General features: G+C 36.9%; 1 protein-coding gene across 4 annotated transcripts; it reads left to right on the forward strand.

Annotated features, from left to right (window-relative positions):
* The first annotated feature begins 353 nt into the window (after nt 1-353).
* hnf4b (hepatic nuclear factor 4, beta) lies at nt 354-17,342 on the forward strand. 4 transcript variants are annotated; one of them, XM_077201797.1, is made up of 10 exons: nt 354-939; nt 4,577-4,760; nt 6,574-6,668; nt 7,572-7,672; nt 8,899-9,048; nt 9,144-9,231; nt 10,195-10,347; nt 13,783-14,091; nt 15,480-15,599; nt 16,828-17,342. In XM_077201797.1, the coding sequence occupies exons 1-10, from the start codon at nt 825-827 to the stop codon at nt 16,923-16,925; spliced, it is 1,413 nt and encodes a 470-aa protein (XP_077057912.1). In that variant the 5' UTR covers nt 354-824; the 3' UTR covers nt 16,926-17,342. The 4 variants fall into 4 exon arrangements, with proteins under 4 accessions (XP_077057912.1, XP_077057911.1, XP_077057914.1 ...); XM_077201796.1 differs by having other exon boundaries at nt 356-939; nt 16,825-17,342; XM_077201799.1 differs by having other exon boundaries at nt 374-939; nt 13,783-14,046.
* Nucleotides 17,343-17,618: the final 276 nt, after the last annotated feature.

Below are 17,618 nucleotides of genomic sequence, written 5' to 3' on the forward strand. Positions count from 1 at the left end.
TTTGGGGGGCACTGAATAGTTTTCTTGTTGATTTAGTTGAAAGCTAATACAATTATGGTGAAAGAGCTCAAGTTGATCTTATTGTATCACCAGCAATGTGATCCCATTTTAATGTGGCACAAGAGAAGGAATGTAACTCAATAACATGTTATCATGCAGCCTTTGATCAATAGCACCATTGACCTGATAGCAAATGTACCGAAAGGGCAAAGTTTGAAAATAAAAGCTACTGGCTTTTTTATTCCTCTTGAAGAAAGAAGGTGGGCATCGGGCCACCAAAACACTATGCACACTTAACAAGTTCACACTACGTCTGCGATCCCGCTGTCGGCCTCTGTTCTACTCGTGGTAAGCTGCGTCTTTTAAACTCAAAGCAAATAAACCAACAACACTATGCTGATACATATGAGCTTGACATTATTTCCCACTGAAAAGTGAGTCATGTTTACCTGATCCAGAACCCTCCCCTTTATGATTCCCTCTACACTGATAAGAGAGCAGCAAACACAGACATTTGGCAAAATCTCAGCCTGTCTATCAGTCTAGCTTTGATGAGTCTTGGACATTAATTACTGTTTCTTCAGTAAATCAAAGCGCTCCACTTCAGTCCCTCGATGTGACGTATGGCTGAACAACGATCTCTGGGAGACATCTATGTGATTCCAACATTTGAAGTCCAAAGTAATAGATCCAAGAGCACTATGATATGCTGAGGCTGAAGTGCTTACAAGCTCGGATGGACTCAAAAAGTCGCTGAGTGAAACGCTGGTGAGCTTTACATTGTGCTGTTGATTCTCAGATACAGGCCGAATCCATACTTTACCATGAAGATCTCTGGGACTTCACTCGAGCTGAGCGTAACCGACTATGGAATAACCCTGGACCCTACATTCACCATGCTAGAGTTTGACGGTCTTCGTGTTCTCCCTGTACAAACAGGTACGTCTAACCTTTGGTCTGCTGACTCATTACCCAGTTATTGACGCAAAATAACAGCGATGAATTCTGAAGACAAGCCTTGTTTCAACCCTGTTGAAGAGTTAGTTAGTGCTGGTGAACCAGCTTAACCGTGTAAACCTGCATGGTCGTTCTAATGAATCAAGGAAGTCTAGCTGGTTTAGTTAGTTGGGTCACTGACTTACTGTATAAGAGCGTCCATGACAAAGTAAAGGAAATATCTTTAGAAAATTCTTTAGAAATGGATTTTTTGTATTCCTGTTGGTTTCATATGGTCTTGAAAAACCTTTGTACCAATTTTAATGTATTTTGAAATACATGTTCTCAAGTTAAAATGTAATTATTATATAAATATATAGATTATTAATGAATATTATATCAATAAAGCTTTTGGCCATCACATGACATTTTCCTACCTGAACTAGGCTAATCTTGCCTTGACATGTTAAAAAGTTCAAATATTGTATTAATATTTTATTAAAAGGTGTATTGACCTTGACATACAGTCATGAGGGTCTTCAAGGGTTCTCTATAGGATTCATCATTTTCTGTTTTATGTATAACATGACTTTGAATTTTTAGAAATAATAATATAAAAAAAAAAAATATGGGTAGAATATAATTGATTATAATTGATAGTAATGAGGCATTTTTTTCATTATGATATCAGGACATTTGCCCTGACATTCTTGAAATTGAATTAAAAAAAAAAAAAGATAGATGAAAAAAAAACATAAGTGCCCTGTCATTGACCAATCCTGGTGCACCATAGCATCCCATTCTCGAGACCAGCTTCCAAAACACAATTTATCCTGTTGACCAGCAAAGTTGGCCTTTTCAGCAGGGGAGACTTGTTTGAATATGATTGATATTGCATTTGAGTTGCATATACACTACACGCACGGCCGACTTAAAACAAACACAAAGATAAATGTTTAAAAGCGGTCTGTCAGCAGTTTGTATGCATGTCTGCTGCCAACGAACACGGAGAACTGTAATGCAAGCCAAGTAGAGCATGTGTTTAACCATTCTCATTTTTAAACTCTTCCATACTTGAGTGTTTAGGCCATTTGCTCACAGAGCAGGGCACTAAAAGGTAACTTCACAATGACATTAGGTCCTATAGCATGAGATGCTGCTATTTCAATTACTATCTGGCCATAAGAGGACTTTCCAAAAAGCCTGTGCACACACCACTTCAACCTGATCCTGCTTTCCATTATAATCTCATTTTCTATAATCATTAGAAGCGCTGCTGATTCAGATATACTGGATCCATCTTACCAAAGCACACATGCGTGGGTGCCAGAAGCGTTGCAGACTCTAATATAATAGAACTGGCCTTTGAACCCAGAGGCGTTCTGTATGTTAGAGGATATTACCTCTCTGAGTGGGTTTAAAGTGCAGGTTATTATTTGCATACATTAGGCTTTATTCCTGCATCGCCTAAGTGAAGATGTGACGTTCACTGGCTTGGGATGCAAACTGGTGGCAATCAAATACAGAGCCCAATTTAATGCAACACATGAGGGAATTGAATTAAATTTTAGCTAACACTGCGAAATTACCTAGGAAATAGATGTAGACGGAGTCTTTTCACTGACCTGTTTAATTAAATGGAGTTTCTCTTTCGGAAAAGTAATAAGTACAGACACTCTGACTCGGAGCGGATGACCCTCTGGGTTATTGGACACATTTCCTCCGCCGACTAAAAATTGCAATCATTTACATCAGGGGTTTGTACAAGGGGACTGCCAATTATCTCAATCTCAGTCTCAAATGTGGAAAAAAAACTAAATGCAATATACTTAACTTCAACCTTCAAAAGTATAGTTAATAAGCTAAAGTTCATATAAGTTCAGTGTTATTGTCCCTCCCACCTTAAAATGAGTTAAAATCACTATGAACACAGTCACACGGTTCTTATTTTTTTATAGAATATTGCAGTATTTAATCGTGCACTTTTTTTTTTAAATCCATGTGCCCTCGTACTCTTTAATTAAAATAACTTCCCCTCCCTCTTGCAGCGACATCTCATCTCTTCTCTGATGATGTGTTTAAAAGCACGAGTGCAGGACAACCTGTCACTCACACGAGATCCACCAATAGCAAACCAAAAGCATCCAATAAATTTCACATGGACCCACACATTTTTTCATGTTCAAGAAGCAATTTATCTCATATGTCTAAATATACATACAATACGACGCAACTTTGGTTTCATCAGCTTTAAGTAAAATTAAAATCAAATGTACATGTATGTGACTCTGTACATCAATAATGAATATTTCATTTGCATAAAAAAAGGTTAAAGACCCCTGCGTTACATGAAGAAATACACAGACAAGATTAATCTGTATATATTTGCCTATGAAGTAAAGAGCTCTAGGTGATCATTACTGATAATACACAGACAAACTTGATTAGACCACTGGATCCATTCACTTCAGAAAGCCTCCAACAACCAGTTACACTATTTAGCCGTTTAGCAGATAGAAAATTTGTGCAAAATGTTTAAAAGTATTAAATAGTTTTCCCAAAAATGAAAATTAGTCATTAATTACTCACCCTCATGCCGTTCCAGAAACCGTAAGACTTTCGTTCATCTTCGGAACACAAATTAAGTTTTTTTTTATTAAATCTGAGAGATTTCTGTCCCTCCGTTGACAGCTGCGCAACTACCACTTCAAAAGGTTCATAAAGAGATAGTAAAACTAATCCATATGAATGGAGTTTAGTCCAAATTTTCTGAAGAGATTATGAACAGCTTGAATTCAGATTGAATTTAATTTTTTTAACTTGTATTCACAACCGAACCTGCTTGATGCGAGAGAACAAACTTCATTGGTTCTTGCAGAAGCTCAAACGTTCTGCGTAACACGAGAATAAACCTCATTGGTTCTCGCGTGTCAAGCGAACATGCATGAGCTTCCGTTTACCACAACTGATGTTTGACTTGATGAATGTATATATGCGATTAAAATTTTGTTCATCATATATAAAGCGATTGCGTCTCTTCAGAAAATTTGGAATAAACTGCTCAATTCATATGGATTATATTTACAATCTCTTTACGTCAAAGTGGTAGTTGCGTAGCTGTCAATGGAGGGACAGAAAGCTCTAAGATTTCATCAAAAAGTTCTTCATCTGTGTTCCAAAGATGAACGAAAGTCTTACGGGTTTGGAAAGACATGAGGGGGAGTATGACAGAATTTTTGGGTGAACTATCCCTCTATCCCAATAACTATCCCAATAAATAAAAGAAAAACTGTTTTCGACTATGATGATGATAAGAAATGAGCAGCAAATCAGCATATATGATTTCTGAAGGATCGTGTGACACTGAAGACTGTGTAATGTAATGATGCTGAAAATTCAGCTTTACCATCACATTTTTAAAAATATTAAAATAGAAAACAGTTATTTTAAATTGTTATAATATTTCACAATATTACTGTTTTTACTGGGGTTATTGTTTTTTTGTTTTTTAAACAAATGCAGCCTCTGTAAGCTTCGACGACTTTCAAAAATTGTACAGAACCCAAACTTTTCAACGGTTCTTTATCAGCTGATATTTGATACATCAAAATCTGTTTTCTTCACTCTTTCTCCAACTAAGATCCACTGATACCAGGCCATGCACCTCCATCAGTCGCAGTGGCTGCGCCGCAGCAGGGCAGCATGAATCTCTGTGCTATCTGTGCAGACAGAGCTACAGGAAAACATTATGGTGCTTCCAGCTGTGATGGCTGCAAGGGCTTCTTTAGGAGGAGTGTGCGCAAGAACCATGCCTACACATGCAGGTGAGAATTTACCTTCAGACTCATAACTGTCTGCTTTACACACTTGCCGTTCAATTTTAATTCATCTCTAAATGCTAGTGTGGTCTGTGCGAATTAGTGTTATACAAAGTAGAAAGAGTAGTTAACAATAAAAGGGTTTGAAAATTCACTTTTGAGATTAATTAAGATGTCAGATACTGTTACACATACACATACTTTGTGCGGAAGAACGTTGATTTGGTTGTGCTTCGGCTATGCGTGACTGTGCGGATGAATATGTCAGATGGCTACTGCTCATAAAACATTCACAGGTCCAAGAAATAACCAGTTTAGATGGAAATGATCTCAAGCTGACTATCTGAAGATATAACTTCATAGGCTACCCATTAATAAACAGGCCTACTTCTTTGAAAATAAATTCCAGTAACTTAACCTAGAACCATAATGAAATGACCCTTCACTCACAATGATGTTTTACAACAAACCCTAGAGAATAATCCCATTTATCGGTTCAAGAAAATGCCGTACTAACCTGAGTAATATAAACGTCATCTACGCGTCGCTTTCACAACATTTCCAATCCCTCAGTTCTTGTCGAGCCATTGTTGATTCTCGTTTTATTTCGAGCTCTGTCCGTTCTCTCTTTGTCAGCAGACTCTCCTCTGTTCGGCGTTTGTTTAAAACTGTTGATTTCCCGAACATTTAAGAATTGGCGTGCTTTATGTCAACCTTTCTTGCTGCTTGTGACACCTAAACTATGCAACTCGCACACCATACGTGTCAAAGTAGCCTGAGCAACTTATTACGGATATGATTATGACGAGACACAAACGCAAGTGACGCATGTACGCAATTTCCCACGAAAACCATCCCGTCAGGTCTAAAATACAATAATTTAAGAAAGCAGAATTAAAATCAAAATTTAATAAAAAATATTATTAACATTTTATCATACACAAAATATAATTTACAATAATACTGATAGCATTTTTATACATTTTATACATTATATTAATATTGAAATGCAACCAATACAGATGTGGATAACACTTTACAATGAGGTTTAATTTGTTAGTTTTAGTATGTATGTACTACTCAACAATACTTCAAAACATATTCTTAGTTTATGTTCATTTAAACATGTGCTAATATATTTTTAAAATGTATAAAACTGTGGCCCAATTTCACAGACAAGGCTTAGATTAAGTTTCCAGAATTAGGCCTTATTTGGACATTTAAGTAGCTTTTATAAACATTCCTTAGAAACATACCTATTGTGTATCTTGTTGAGACCAAACAAAACTTGTAATATTGTAGGCCTAATATTTACAATTGAAATACAATTACTTGTAGGCCTAATACTGTGTATTATTAAGATATGTTAGTGCACGTTGCTTTCAGTTAAAACAGCTCAATAATGCATTTTAGTCGAGGACTAGATTAAGCCTTTTCTGTGAAACCGGGGGAGAATTTGTTAACTTAATACTGTGAACTACTGTACATGTACGAACGATCAATTGTATTTTTATTAACTAATTTAAAAAAAACTTTGCTCACTGTTTAACTCACAAATGAGACCTTGTTGTAAAGTTACTGAAGTGTAATACAATTTCTCTAAGTGCAATCCTATAGAACATCATAAGTTGATGTGAGAGCTTAACGCAAATGTTATTTCACAGCTCCACAGGAGTTGACTGAAACATATTGCCTATGTTTTATATATAAAAAAATACACCTTCATCAGAAGTTGTAAGAGCATGGCCTGAAGTGTTTCATTGGATCTCTTCAAATGTGAGAATTGTAGTAGCCTATTTCTGTCTTTCTTTGTGTGAAGATTCAGCAGGCAGTGTGTGGTGGACAAAGACAAAAGAAACCAATGTCGATATTGCAGACTTCGAAAGTGTTTCAGAGCAGGCATGAGGAAAGAAGGTAAAAGTATGAGAAAATCAATTTCATTTTAGTTTATGTTATAGAGTTTAAAGGCTTTCTTCAAGGTCACAGATCTGGACTAGGCCTACATACACTAATTGAGTTTTTGGACTTATCCCAATACTTGTGAATGTCTGTATACCTCTGTGAATTCAAGATATTGAGCTCAAACTATTACAATAAGGCAATTCCCAAAACCATAATATAAATTTTAATATACTCTCAAGGTGAAAAGCAAAGAAACATTGTGAAAGTATCTGGGCCACTGATTAAAATCTTCAGAAAGGTATTGTTCTGCGTTAAAGTTTCACAGTTATGGCTAGTGTCCTTTGTCATTTCCATTTATTGGAATAGAGTATGTACTGTCCGTAGGATGAAGCTGCATCCATTTTTAAAAAGTAAGACAGCTCCAGAGATACAGTAACGTTGAGTTATCTACCTGATGGTATCGGAAAAGATCTAATAAATTGTACTACTCTTTTTGTTTTGGGCAGGGCTGTTCTTAAGATTAATATTGTAAAAAAAGTTTAAACACAATACCTGCCCTTGTAAAAAGTGCACTGTATCATAGTTTTAAAAAAGTAATTATTAAAGAAATCACATACTTTAAAATAATATATTTAAGTGCAATCTGAATGTAATGTTTTTATACACTTAATTGCATGTTAAGTGCAATAAAATGAAATGTATTAAATTATATTAAATGCAATTTAATAATATTAAATGCAAAGTTATTTTCCGGTGTTACACTGTGACAGTAACTGCGACAGAACTTTTAAATTTGCTAAATTTCGACTATTTCTATTGAAAGTGCATGGTCTGGCTCCATTGTTATCTGTTTTCTATAAGGAAACACGGGTAAATTGCTATCATTTTACACAGATCTTGGCTTGTGTCTTTTAGCTGTTCAGAATGAGCGTGACCGTATCAGCTGTCGTAGAGAAGGCCAAGCCATGGGCACTCTCACCATTGATGTGCTGATGCAGGCAGAGGCTTTCACTCAGGTGAGCTTTCTGATCAACTTACTTTCAAAACATTCACATTTATGAACAATATTCCTTTCTTTCAAAACACTCTTTAATACCTTATGTATTGAATAAAATTATAAAACCTAACCAACGATTTAAGTGAGACAACAATTAGGATTCCTCGACAACATTTCATGATGACCCCATGACTTAAAATGGACAAAACAAGCATGAAAATAAGCCAAAACTACTAAAAATCAAGATATTTCTTATTTTAATTCACTTCTCAACAACTGTCTTGATGTTACATACATAATCTGTGTCCACAGATTAAAATAAGATTTGAAAACAAAAGTAGGGCTAGAGGGCCTTTAAATATTTTTTGAGTGCCTCCAAATCAAAAGCCCTGTCACACCTGGTATTAAGATGTGTTTTGTTCGATCAAGTAGACGAGGGAAACACATTCCTGATGTTTAATCCATCTTTTGTCCACTTTTAACCACTTCTGTCCTGATTTCTTAGAGGGGAGGTTCTATGGGCGGGTAAATGTATGGGTTTTTTTCAGATCTTTCAATCTATTGGACGAAATAAGTTCACACAATTTACATATGAACACGACCAGAGACAACAGAAATACTTCTTTTCTGAAAGCCGCTGAATGCTGTGAGTGCATGTTAGAAATCAGGAATGGTGAGAGAACATTGTGCATGGTACATCTTCAAACTGTCAGGGTTTGGGTAGGTGAAAGGAGCATGGACTCAAGTGTAGGACAATCGGTATTTAATGACAATAAAACAAAACAGACAACTAAAACTACCGACTTGACTTGACTTGACTTGACACAAACCAAACTTGGGCCTTTAGCCAACAAAGTTTAAATCCTGTCTGGCTAGTGCGCTTCCCATAATGTCAGTAGGATGAGAGTAGACGGTCTTTTGTGGCTGTTCAAACACATTCGACCACATAAGCGTTTACACTATGAAAAGCAATAATTTTCCACTACCTCTGGAAGTGGTCGAAAGTGGACAAGCTCAAAACGTTTTAGACCTCGTTTACACCTGTATTCAGCGTCGTCCATTTGTGATCCAATCAAGCAAACAACATCTTAATACCAGGTGTAAACCGGGCCAAAAAGGTTGAGAACCACTTATTTACCTCATACATTTTGCTTCTTGAGTTCAAACAATATTTTTCATTCTGTTCCAGTTTCAGCTTCAGTTTATGGTTTCATCCACTAACTGTACTCATTCTGCTGTCTACAGAACCCATCCCATAATCTCATGAGGGACATCAACAGCAAGAAGATCGCCTGCGTGGGGGATGTGTGTGAGTCCATGAAACAGCAGCTCCTCCTCCTTGTAGAGTGGGCCAAGCGTATCCCTGAATTTTGTGAGCTATCGGTGGATGACAGGGTAGGCCTGTTCCCAACTGTGTTTGTTTGATCATGAGTTATCACTTCTTGTTATGGAATGCACCAAGTGTCTTGTATGTTGATGTGTGTGTGCAGGTGGCGCTGTTGAGAGCTCACTCTGCAGAGCACCTCATCTTAGGGGTGGCACGACGTTCACTTCCCTACAATGACATCATCCTGCTGGGTGAGTGAGTGAGTGAGTGAGTTGAGTAAGCGTGTGTGTGTGTTTTTTGCTAGTTTCAGCCCGACGCAGTTATCATTTTCATGTCCTGCGCCACGTTGTTTAAATAGCAAATGCATTTGTGCCCATCCGTTCGCCCATGGGTGTTCTGGTCTGAAAACATCCAACACACCCATGGGTTTTCTGGACTGAAAGCGAGGTGTGTTCAGGCGCATTGCTGGCACGCTGCTATTTTGAAGCAACTGAAATAGACTGCACCATTGACCAATAAAAACCTGGTCTAAAGTCAATGGCGCATTATTCTTTTTGGTATTTAAAGGCCGCGTTAGTAATGTGCGACTGTAGGCGGGTCCACAACGCGCGTACACTCTGCTTATTACACACAGGAAGGCGCAGCAGCAAATAAACATGACAAATATTACAAATAAAAAGATTACAATGTAAAAGAATAATATTTGTACATAAAGATGTGATGGAATCCGGCTTGTCCCGGACATGGTGTGCTGGCGCGCTTTAACCTCGCGCACGAGCAGACCCATTTCCTCGCTAGAGAAATGTTAAGTTTTTCCGCTTGCATTCCGCTATGTAAATAGGGGTGTGTGTGTGTGTGTGTGTGTGTGTGTGTGTGTGTGTGTGTGTGTGTGTGTGTGTGTGTGTGTGTGTGTGTGTGTGTGTGTGTGTGTGTGTGTGTGTGTGTGTGTGTGTGTGAGTGTGGTCACTTGTAAATGGACCATTCATATTGTGTATATTGGGAAAAGGGTTCAAAATAATTTATCAAGTTATAATCAACACATTTTAAGTGCCAAGGTTATTTCTGAAATATACACCTTATGTTCTTTAATGACAGTGCTTTAGTGCTTTTTTTATTTTTTTATCTACAGAGCTTACAAGGTAATGCATTTGAATGACCCGAAAATGGGTACCTTGTATGAGAGCGTGATTAGTCATTATACTGTGTTTGTACAGGAAACGACTTTGTCATACCTTTTAGAAGCACCGAGCAGGAGATGTCCAAGGTTGCAGCTCGTATCTTGGAAGAGCTGGTGAGACCTCTGAAAGAGCTGAACATCACAGACACAGAATTTGTCTGTCTCAAAACCATTGTCTTCTTCGCCCCAGGTTAGTCAGGGATCATCGCTGTATTCCCAGTCAAACACACTGTCTGTGCCAGGAGCTTCTGTGCTTGTTCCTGGCACTGATTTGTTGTACTGACGTCTTTGGTTTCATGATGTTTTATGAGAATCTATTAATATCTGGGACATGCTGGTGTGGATTGTTGAGTTCTTGACTTTCCTGTCTGGAGGTCTGATTATAACAGTGGAGCCAGGTTGGTCAGTAAGAATTGCTTTGTTTAATTTACTTTGGTTTGAGCAGAGGATGCCAATTTTTTTAACTTCATGTGTTTAACATGAAAATCGAAAAACCTGAATTTTTTAAAGTTTCCCTGTAGTCAACCTTTTTACCCCTTAAAACTCATCTTTGATCACCAAAATGACATATTTAAGTGTTTTTCCATGAAAACAAAATTCATTCGTGCCTTAAAATAGCTTGAATGTAACTCTACTACACCCTTGCCTCATTTCGCATACGCGGTTCTGTGAATATGCAAATTTGCCCCGCCTCCGCTCACTCACACCAGCTCAGAGATACACTCGTTGACGATCACAAGTTGATGTGATTGGTTACAACGTAGTTTTTGACATCAGAAACACAATAGATTTCAAACCACGTTTTTGTCTTTTTTTCTCTGCAATTTTAAGGAGAAAATATTTAGCAATGGTGTTGAAGTATGACTTTGTACATGGTTTTGTCAAGGGTCTGTCAAGGTGGACTCAAATGCTGAACGAGTGTTAACAGGTTTATTGACAAACAGTAGACAGATGACAAGATGTGGTGGGAAAGGTGAACAGTCCAGACAATAGGCAGGGGTGAGACACAAATGAAAGCTGTTGTAACTAGCCGAGCAGCAGTTGTACAGTAACTAGCAGAGCAGCAGTTGTAACTAGCTCAAGATGACTGTAGGCTGGGGAGTAGTAATGGCAGAGCAGAATGAGAACTGAGAATACTAGCAATAGCCAGACAGGAACTTCAAGTACAACAGCAAGGCACTCAGGGATCTCAGGCTCAGCACCAGGCTTGCTCCAAAGCAAAGAGTATAAGCAGCCAGGGACGCTCTGCTAGCAGGACAGGACCGGAACTAGAGACACAGGAGAAAAGACAGACAGGTCCGATGGCAGAACTAAAGCACTAAAAAAAACTTCAACACAAAAACACTATAGACTTTAGTAATAAGAAACAAACTATGTAACACAGTAGCACAACATCTAACGAACTGGCAACACATGAGGGAAAAAGCACACATATAAAGGGAGCTAAGAACAAAAAGAACAGGTGACAACACTCGGACAAGGAATAGGTGAACAATCTCAGGTAAACGAGGGCTGCGTCCCAATTCGCCTACTTATACTACGACCTAAAAGTATGTACTCTTTTTGAGAAGAAAAAGTACATACTTTGAGTGTGTAGCAAAAGAGTAGGCAAGCTTTGGGACATACTACTTCGTCATCTTTAACGGACAGCTCTGTCGCGTGCGTCCAGCCACCGTAAACTGCCGTCAATCATCTTGTCACAGTTAAAATCTTCCATTCAATCTAATTTAATTTCCTACCGTTTCGGAGAGAAATGTTGTGGCACCTTGGTCTGCAGCCGTGGGTCATTAATGCGGTGACTCTCCTCAAGTGTTTGCAATTTGAATGTAATGATGCATTTAAAAGTTAATGGCTAAACGTATCTTTACAAAAGTTCACAATGCTGCTGCAGATGCAATATAATGTAGACAACATTGAATAAATCATTTTTCGTCATGTTAGATACTGATAATTACCCACTCAAACCCCTTTAAACTTTTCTACATAACCACCGGAGTCGCGCGTCCTCCATGTCTGTAGTTTTTTAACACCTTTCACTCGTGTTTGTAGTTCTAATCGAATCATCGTCCAACGCGCGATGGGTTGTGGGCAATATCAGCCGTTAGAGTGCGCATCGATCTGCACTTCGGATTCTGACCGGAAAAAGTAGACCATCCGGGTATCTTTGGAACACTCATTTCAACATACTACGATTTGGGACGTACTTGTTCTAATTTCGAATACTATTTAGGACGGATAGTATGCGAATTGGGACGCAGCACTCAAACAAGGGAGCAGAGAACATGAGAAACAAGGGACAAGGAACAGGTGACAACACTCAGACAAACGAGGACTCAACTAGACAAGAGGGTGTGGTACAGGGAAACAAGGAGGCAGGAACAAAGGAGCACATGGCCAACACAAACAATACCATTATGTTGAAGCACAACACAAACATAGAGACATGAAACAAAGACAACACAGACAAAGCTTCCAGGGCAGAACCCTGACAGGTTTGTCTTATATTTAAAAACACCATATAGGCATATAAACAACATTAAAAACGTGATTTTCACCACAGGGGGACTTTAAAGATATACTGTATTAAAGGTATTTTCTCTCTTTTTGGTCACACTTTATATAAGGTGTCTTTACTCTGTACTTTAAAATTTTTTTTAGATACAGTGAACTCATTGTGTTCTTGTTGTATTGCAAAACACTTGTGCTGCTATTGAGGTGGGATACAGGTAAGGTTAGCGGTGGTATAGGTTTAAGAGTGGGTTATTGGGTAAGGGAAGGGAAGGGGAATAGTGTAATTATAGATGAACATACAGTAGATTATAGATGTAATTATGTGCAAGTATTTTTAAATGTAAGTACAATTTAAAAGCATGTACATAATAAGTGCACTGTACCAAATGATTAATTTAAATGTTAGTGCAGAGTAGTTAAAGACACTTAATATAAAGTGGGGTCTGTTTTCCTTTCTCTACTCAAAAGTATTTTAAACAAAACACAATTTCTTTAAAAAAAAATGTAATAGGGTGTTTATTTACCCTATATGCAAATATCCTATTTACACTAGCTCTGCCCACCATTAGCATCCATTTATGATTTTAATAAATATAATCATATGAACTGAATATGTTGTTATTGCATACTCTTTCGCAATGTACTACAATATGCTGAGGTGCAAATAGTATTTGCTACTGTATATAAATAAAATCTAACAATATTTACACTTAGTGCAAAGAAAATACTGCTATTTTGAACGTAAAGTTTTTATGCCAACATTTTGAGAACATCATTAAAGACCAGATAACTCTGAACGGATGTTGTATTAGCATTACTGGAAGAACGTTTATTCATAACTTTGAGAGAACCTTGCCAGATCGATCTGAGAACTTTCCCTGTTAGCTAGGAAACAGCTGCATGATTTTCCCTCCTTAAAACCAGTTCCAGCCATTTATCCAAAGACTTTAACAATCTGTCTGAGTTTGTTGCTCATTAAAAAAAGACATTTTCACAGAAATACCAACACTGCACATAAAAAACTCAGTTATCCATTCCATGCTCTAAACGTTTTCTCAGATAAACACAAAACACCTCTCGATGAGCTTTGTTTAGCAACCAATCTGTGCTTCAGATTGCCCTGGACTGCAGTGCCCTCAGGCAGTGCGCCGACTGCGATTCCAGGCCCAGGTGCTGCTGGATGAGTCCACTAGTGAGCAGCGAGGGCGGTTTGGGGAGCTGTTGTTGTTGCTGACCACACTTCAGAGCGTGGCCTGGCAGATGGTGGAGCAGCTGCAGCTCATGCGTCTCTTGGGCAAAGCCAATGTGGACAGCCTGTTGATGGAGATGCTCCTGGGAGAAGAAGCAACCAGAGGACCTGAAGCACTGCCGGCCTCAGGTACAAAACCAATGGGCTTTGTCCTGAAGGAAAGAACAATCATAAGTGAGATCTCTTTAATATCTCAATTATATCTTCTAGCCAGCAGTGAGAATAAATGGAGAGCAAGTTAAGAAACTTGCTGAAGTCTCAAGCGTCCCAGACCTTTCTCCTGACAAAAGTACACCAGATTTGTCTCCATTGAGAGCGTTCCATTAATGTCGCAGACACTTGTCGGATTATCATGATATCAAAGACTGCAGTTACAAATCGAAGATCTCATTTCTCATCAAATCCTTGCACTTGTAGAGTACTTCAAATCTTAAATGTCTATTTTTTCCAAACTTATCGTACTTGCATATAATATAATATTAATGAAATAAAAGGCCACTTAAAGGTGTACTGAGAGTAGACCTGTCTGACTGTTTGTTAAAACACTTAAGTACACTTTTAAGTGCATTTTTTAAATAATGTCAATTTAAATTTAACTTTGAAGTACATATAATAATAATCATATATTAATAATAAATTATTAATAATTACACAATAATAATCTTTTGTCATGCTTTAAATAAGTACACTTATTTTGACCAGCACACGTAAAGTACTGAGTTATTCAATAGTACATTTAAAGTTAATATGTTTAAAATGTACTAAGTTCATGATAGCAAATGTGTAAATACAAATATATTTAAAAAGTCACATACAAGTTTCAATGGAAATGACATTCAAGTATATTTTAGTTTACTATAAATACATTGCACATTTCCAAGACATTAGAATTATGAAATTCCACATAAAGATTTAGCACACTAAATTTTAGATAATTGCATTTAATATACTACTATAATATACTATAATACAAGTTAATTTGATTGCAATTAACATGCAATTAAGTGTCCAGAAAGCATTAGTCTGTTCACACTTAAATATATCAATTTAAGAATATTTATTATTTCCATATTAAGTATTCTTTTTGAAAGTATGCCATTTCTAGCTCTATGGTCCATGTCAAAAATGGTCTCTTCTATGTTTATTTCTCCCATGGAATTTTAGGAGAAACATCTAGGACAAAGTTCAATCAATAGTCTAAGATATCTGAGAATTTCATAAACTCTCCTGAACAATAAAATGTTCCTCTGGGTTGCCATACTGCTGATTTGGGATCTGTATATAATCTCTTGGATTTCGGTGAGCAGAGCTGGTCCTGAGACATTATGGAGAGAGTTACTGTAGACTTATTCCAGCATAAACTTCATTGAACTCAGAACTGGTTAAGATTCCATAGGAGATCTCAGTCCAGAGTCCATCTGTCTCAGTCTAAGCTCTCGAGCTAAAGATAAGACTCACCATTAGCGCTCTGAGGGAGTTGAGGCTCTTTCTGACTTACCTGCAGTTAAAGTATGAATGTGTTGGAAATGGAATAAAACAGTAACTTTTCTGTCTTTCTGTAGAGTCGAATCCTGCGCCACTTATATTCAGCACAGCTACAGAGTCTGTCCTCTCCAGAGGAATACTGACGGAGCATATCCCAATGCATAACTTCACATCGGTGATCCTTCCTGTACCCTCTTGTGAGTATCGCAAGCTCAGGTAGTCCAGCTGTCAATCCTATACAGTTTAAAGGGATAGTTCACCCTAAAATCGAAATTCTGAGATCATTTAGCATCTCAGCATCATGTCATTCCAAACCTGGATGGATTTTTGTACCTATATATAAACAAAGATTATTGTAATACATTTTACAATAAATATTATTTCTTTCTACTTTAAAAAAATCATATTTAATTCAATGTGTTTCAAGCTGGGGTTTTCACAAAGTTAGATTTATTTACTACATTTGCCAATATATGGGGCTAGTATACTGTTAATATGAAGGAATTATCCATATGGACTTTTTATAGGTGTTTTAGCTGTATTTTGATTGTGTTTTAGTTCAAGGAAATGTCTGTAAATCTAATGGATAATGTCCTAGTGGAAAATTACCAGTGCAGGGCCTTAAAAAACCAACTTTTTTGCCAAGAAAATTTACCAGCCATAAATATTTTTTACTGGTTTTGTTTTTGAAAAAACAGGCAGCAATAACACCAAAATTGCAATACTCTCTATTCCAATTGCCATACCACAGCTAAAACTACTAGCTTAACTAATATATAATTTAAAGACAAGTAAACATTAATACAATAATAACAGGAAATAAAATGACAAGCAATAGCAGAAGTAAATATATTAAAGCAAAGATACAAATGAAATACAGTGCTTTACACTTTTTTCCAAGCACTGTAGGTCTAACAGTAGTTTTCAGGTAAAGAAACCAAATGCAAAATAATACTGCATAGTCTTCACTGTATAAATGAAACAATATACCAATATACAATATCTTTCACATACATTTTAAGCCTTGTACCTTTTCCATTTTTCTACTGATTTTTTCTTACAGTGCATAAACATTGTGAATATGACTTGTGAGCAACATTACAAGTATTTTGAAGTCATTCTGTATAATAGCTCTGTGCGATCACAGAATCTTTGTTTTCAGATAAGTATAAGATTTGAACAGCTGGAATCTGGCACTATATATTTTCCATGAATAAATCTAGTCTCTGATCAAAATAAGTGATGGAACGCTAATCTATAGGCATCTTCTTATTGGTTATTCACTTTAATTCAGTTCAAGTTTATTTTTATAGTGTTTTTCACAATACATGTATGTTTTAAAGCAGCTTCACAGAAAATGCATGTTTTAATTGTTACTTTATTACATATAAATCGCATTATTAATATGACTTTTGTCTGCAGCAGGTCTGTCTGAAGATCCCCTGATACCCACACACACCGGGCCTGAGGTCTTCACACATGGACAAGCAGCAGACATGCCAACTGTACACACATGCCTTTAACCACATGTATAAAAGTTATTTAGACATTACTAACTTTATACACTTAAAGGGATAGTTCACCCAAAATGAAAATTCTATCATTTACTCTCTGCCTCAAGTTGTTCCAAATCTGTATGAGTTTCTTTCTTCTGCTGAACACAAAATAATATATTTTGAAGAATATAGGTAACCAAACTATGGAATTCAATGGGGACCGGCAACTGGACAAGTTCACATTTTTGGGTGAACTATGCCTTTAAGACCTTCACCTCTGATACACACGTGCATTGCACACAGAAACAAAAATTGGAGACGAGGAGTCTTTGTATTTTACATATAACGAGAAATGTTTAATAATTGTGTTAAAATCTAACAGTGTTAAATTTTTAATGTGAGTGTAAAATTAACAGACAATAAAAAAAAAGCCTCCAAGCTGTATTTTGTATTTAGATCACTAGTAAATGATTGTCTAATTTATTAGAAGGTGACATGGCAGGGGGCGAACATAAACATTACAATTCAACAACTCTCATGGGTTCATGGTTCAATCAGATACCAGATGTCAAACACACGAGGGCGGGAACAAACATCTATGTTCTAGTATAATATCATGTACATTTCTCTCTCTTGTTTTAAAAAAAAAGTTTTGCACTTTTGCTTAGACTTGCGTTTAGTGAATATCAAGACTGTTTTTTATCATATAATTTACTATGT

This window comes from Siphateles boraxobius, unplaced genomic scaffold (genome assembly GCF_051911475.1).
Source record: "Siphateles boraxobius isolate OS27281-9 unplaced genomic scaffold, OSU_SipBor_1 48, whole genome shotgun sequence".
In the NCBI taxonomy this organism is placed as follows: Eukaryota; Metazoa; Chordata; class Actinopteri; order Cypriniformes; family Leuciscidae; genus Siphateles; species Siphateles boraxobius.

What these genes read in the sequence shown, in the direction of transcription:
- hnf4b (XM_077201796.1), top strand. Translation starts at nt 825, where the DNA reads ATGAAGATCTCTGGGACTTCACTCGAGCTGAGCGTAACCGACTATGGA. An exon ending in AACCATGCCTACACATGCAG is followed by an intron (nt 4,761 to 6,573) that starts GTGAGAATTTAC and finishes CTTTGTGTGAAG; the next exon opens with ATTCAGCAGGCAGTGTGTGG. An exon ending in AGGCAGAGGCTTTCACTCAG is followed by an intron (nt 7,673 to 8,898) that starts GTGAGCTTTCTG and finishes TGCTGTCTACAG; the next exon opens with AACCCATCCCATAATCTCAT.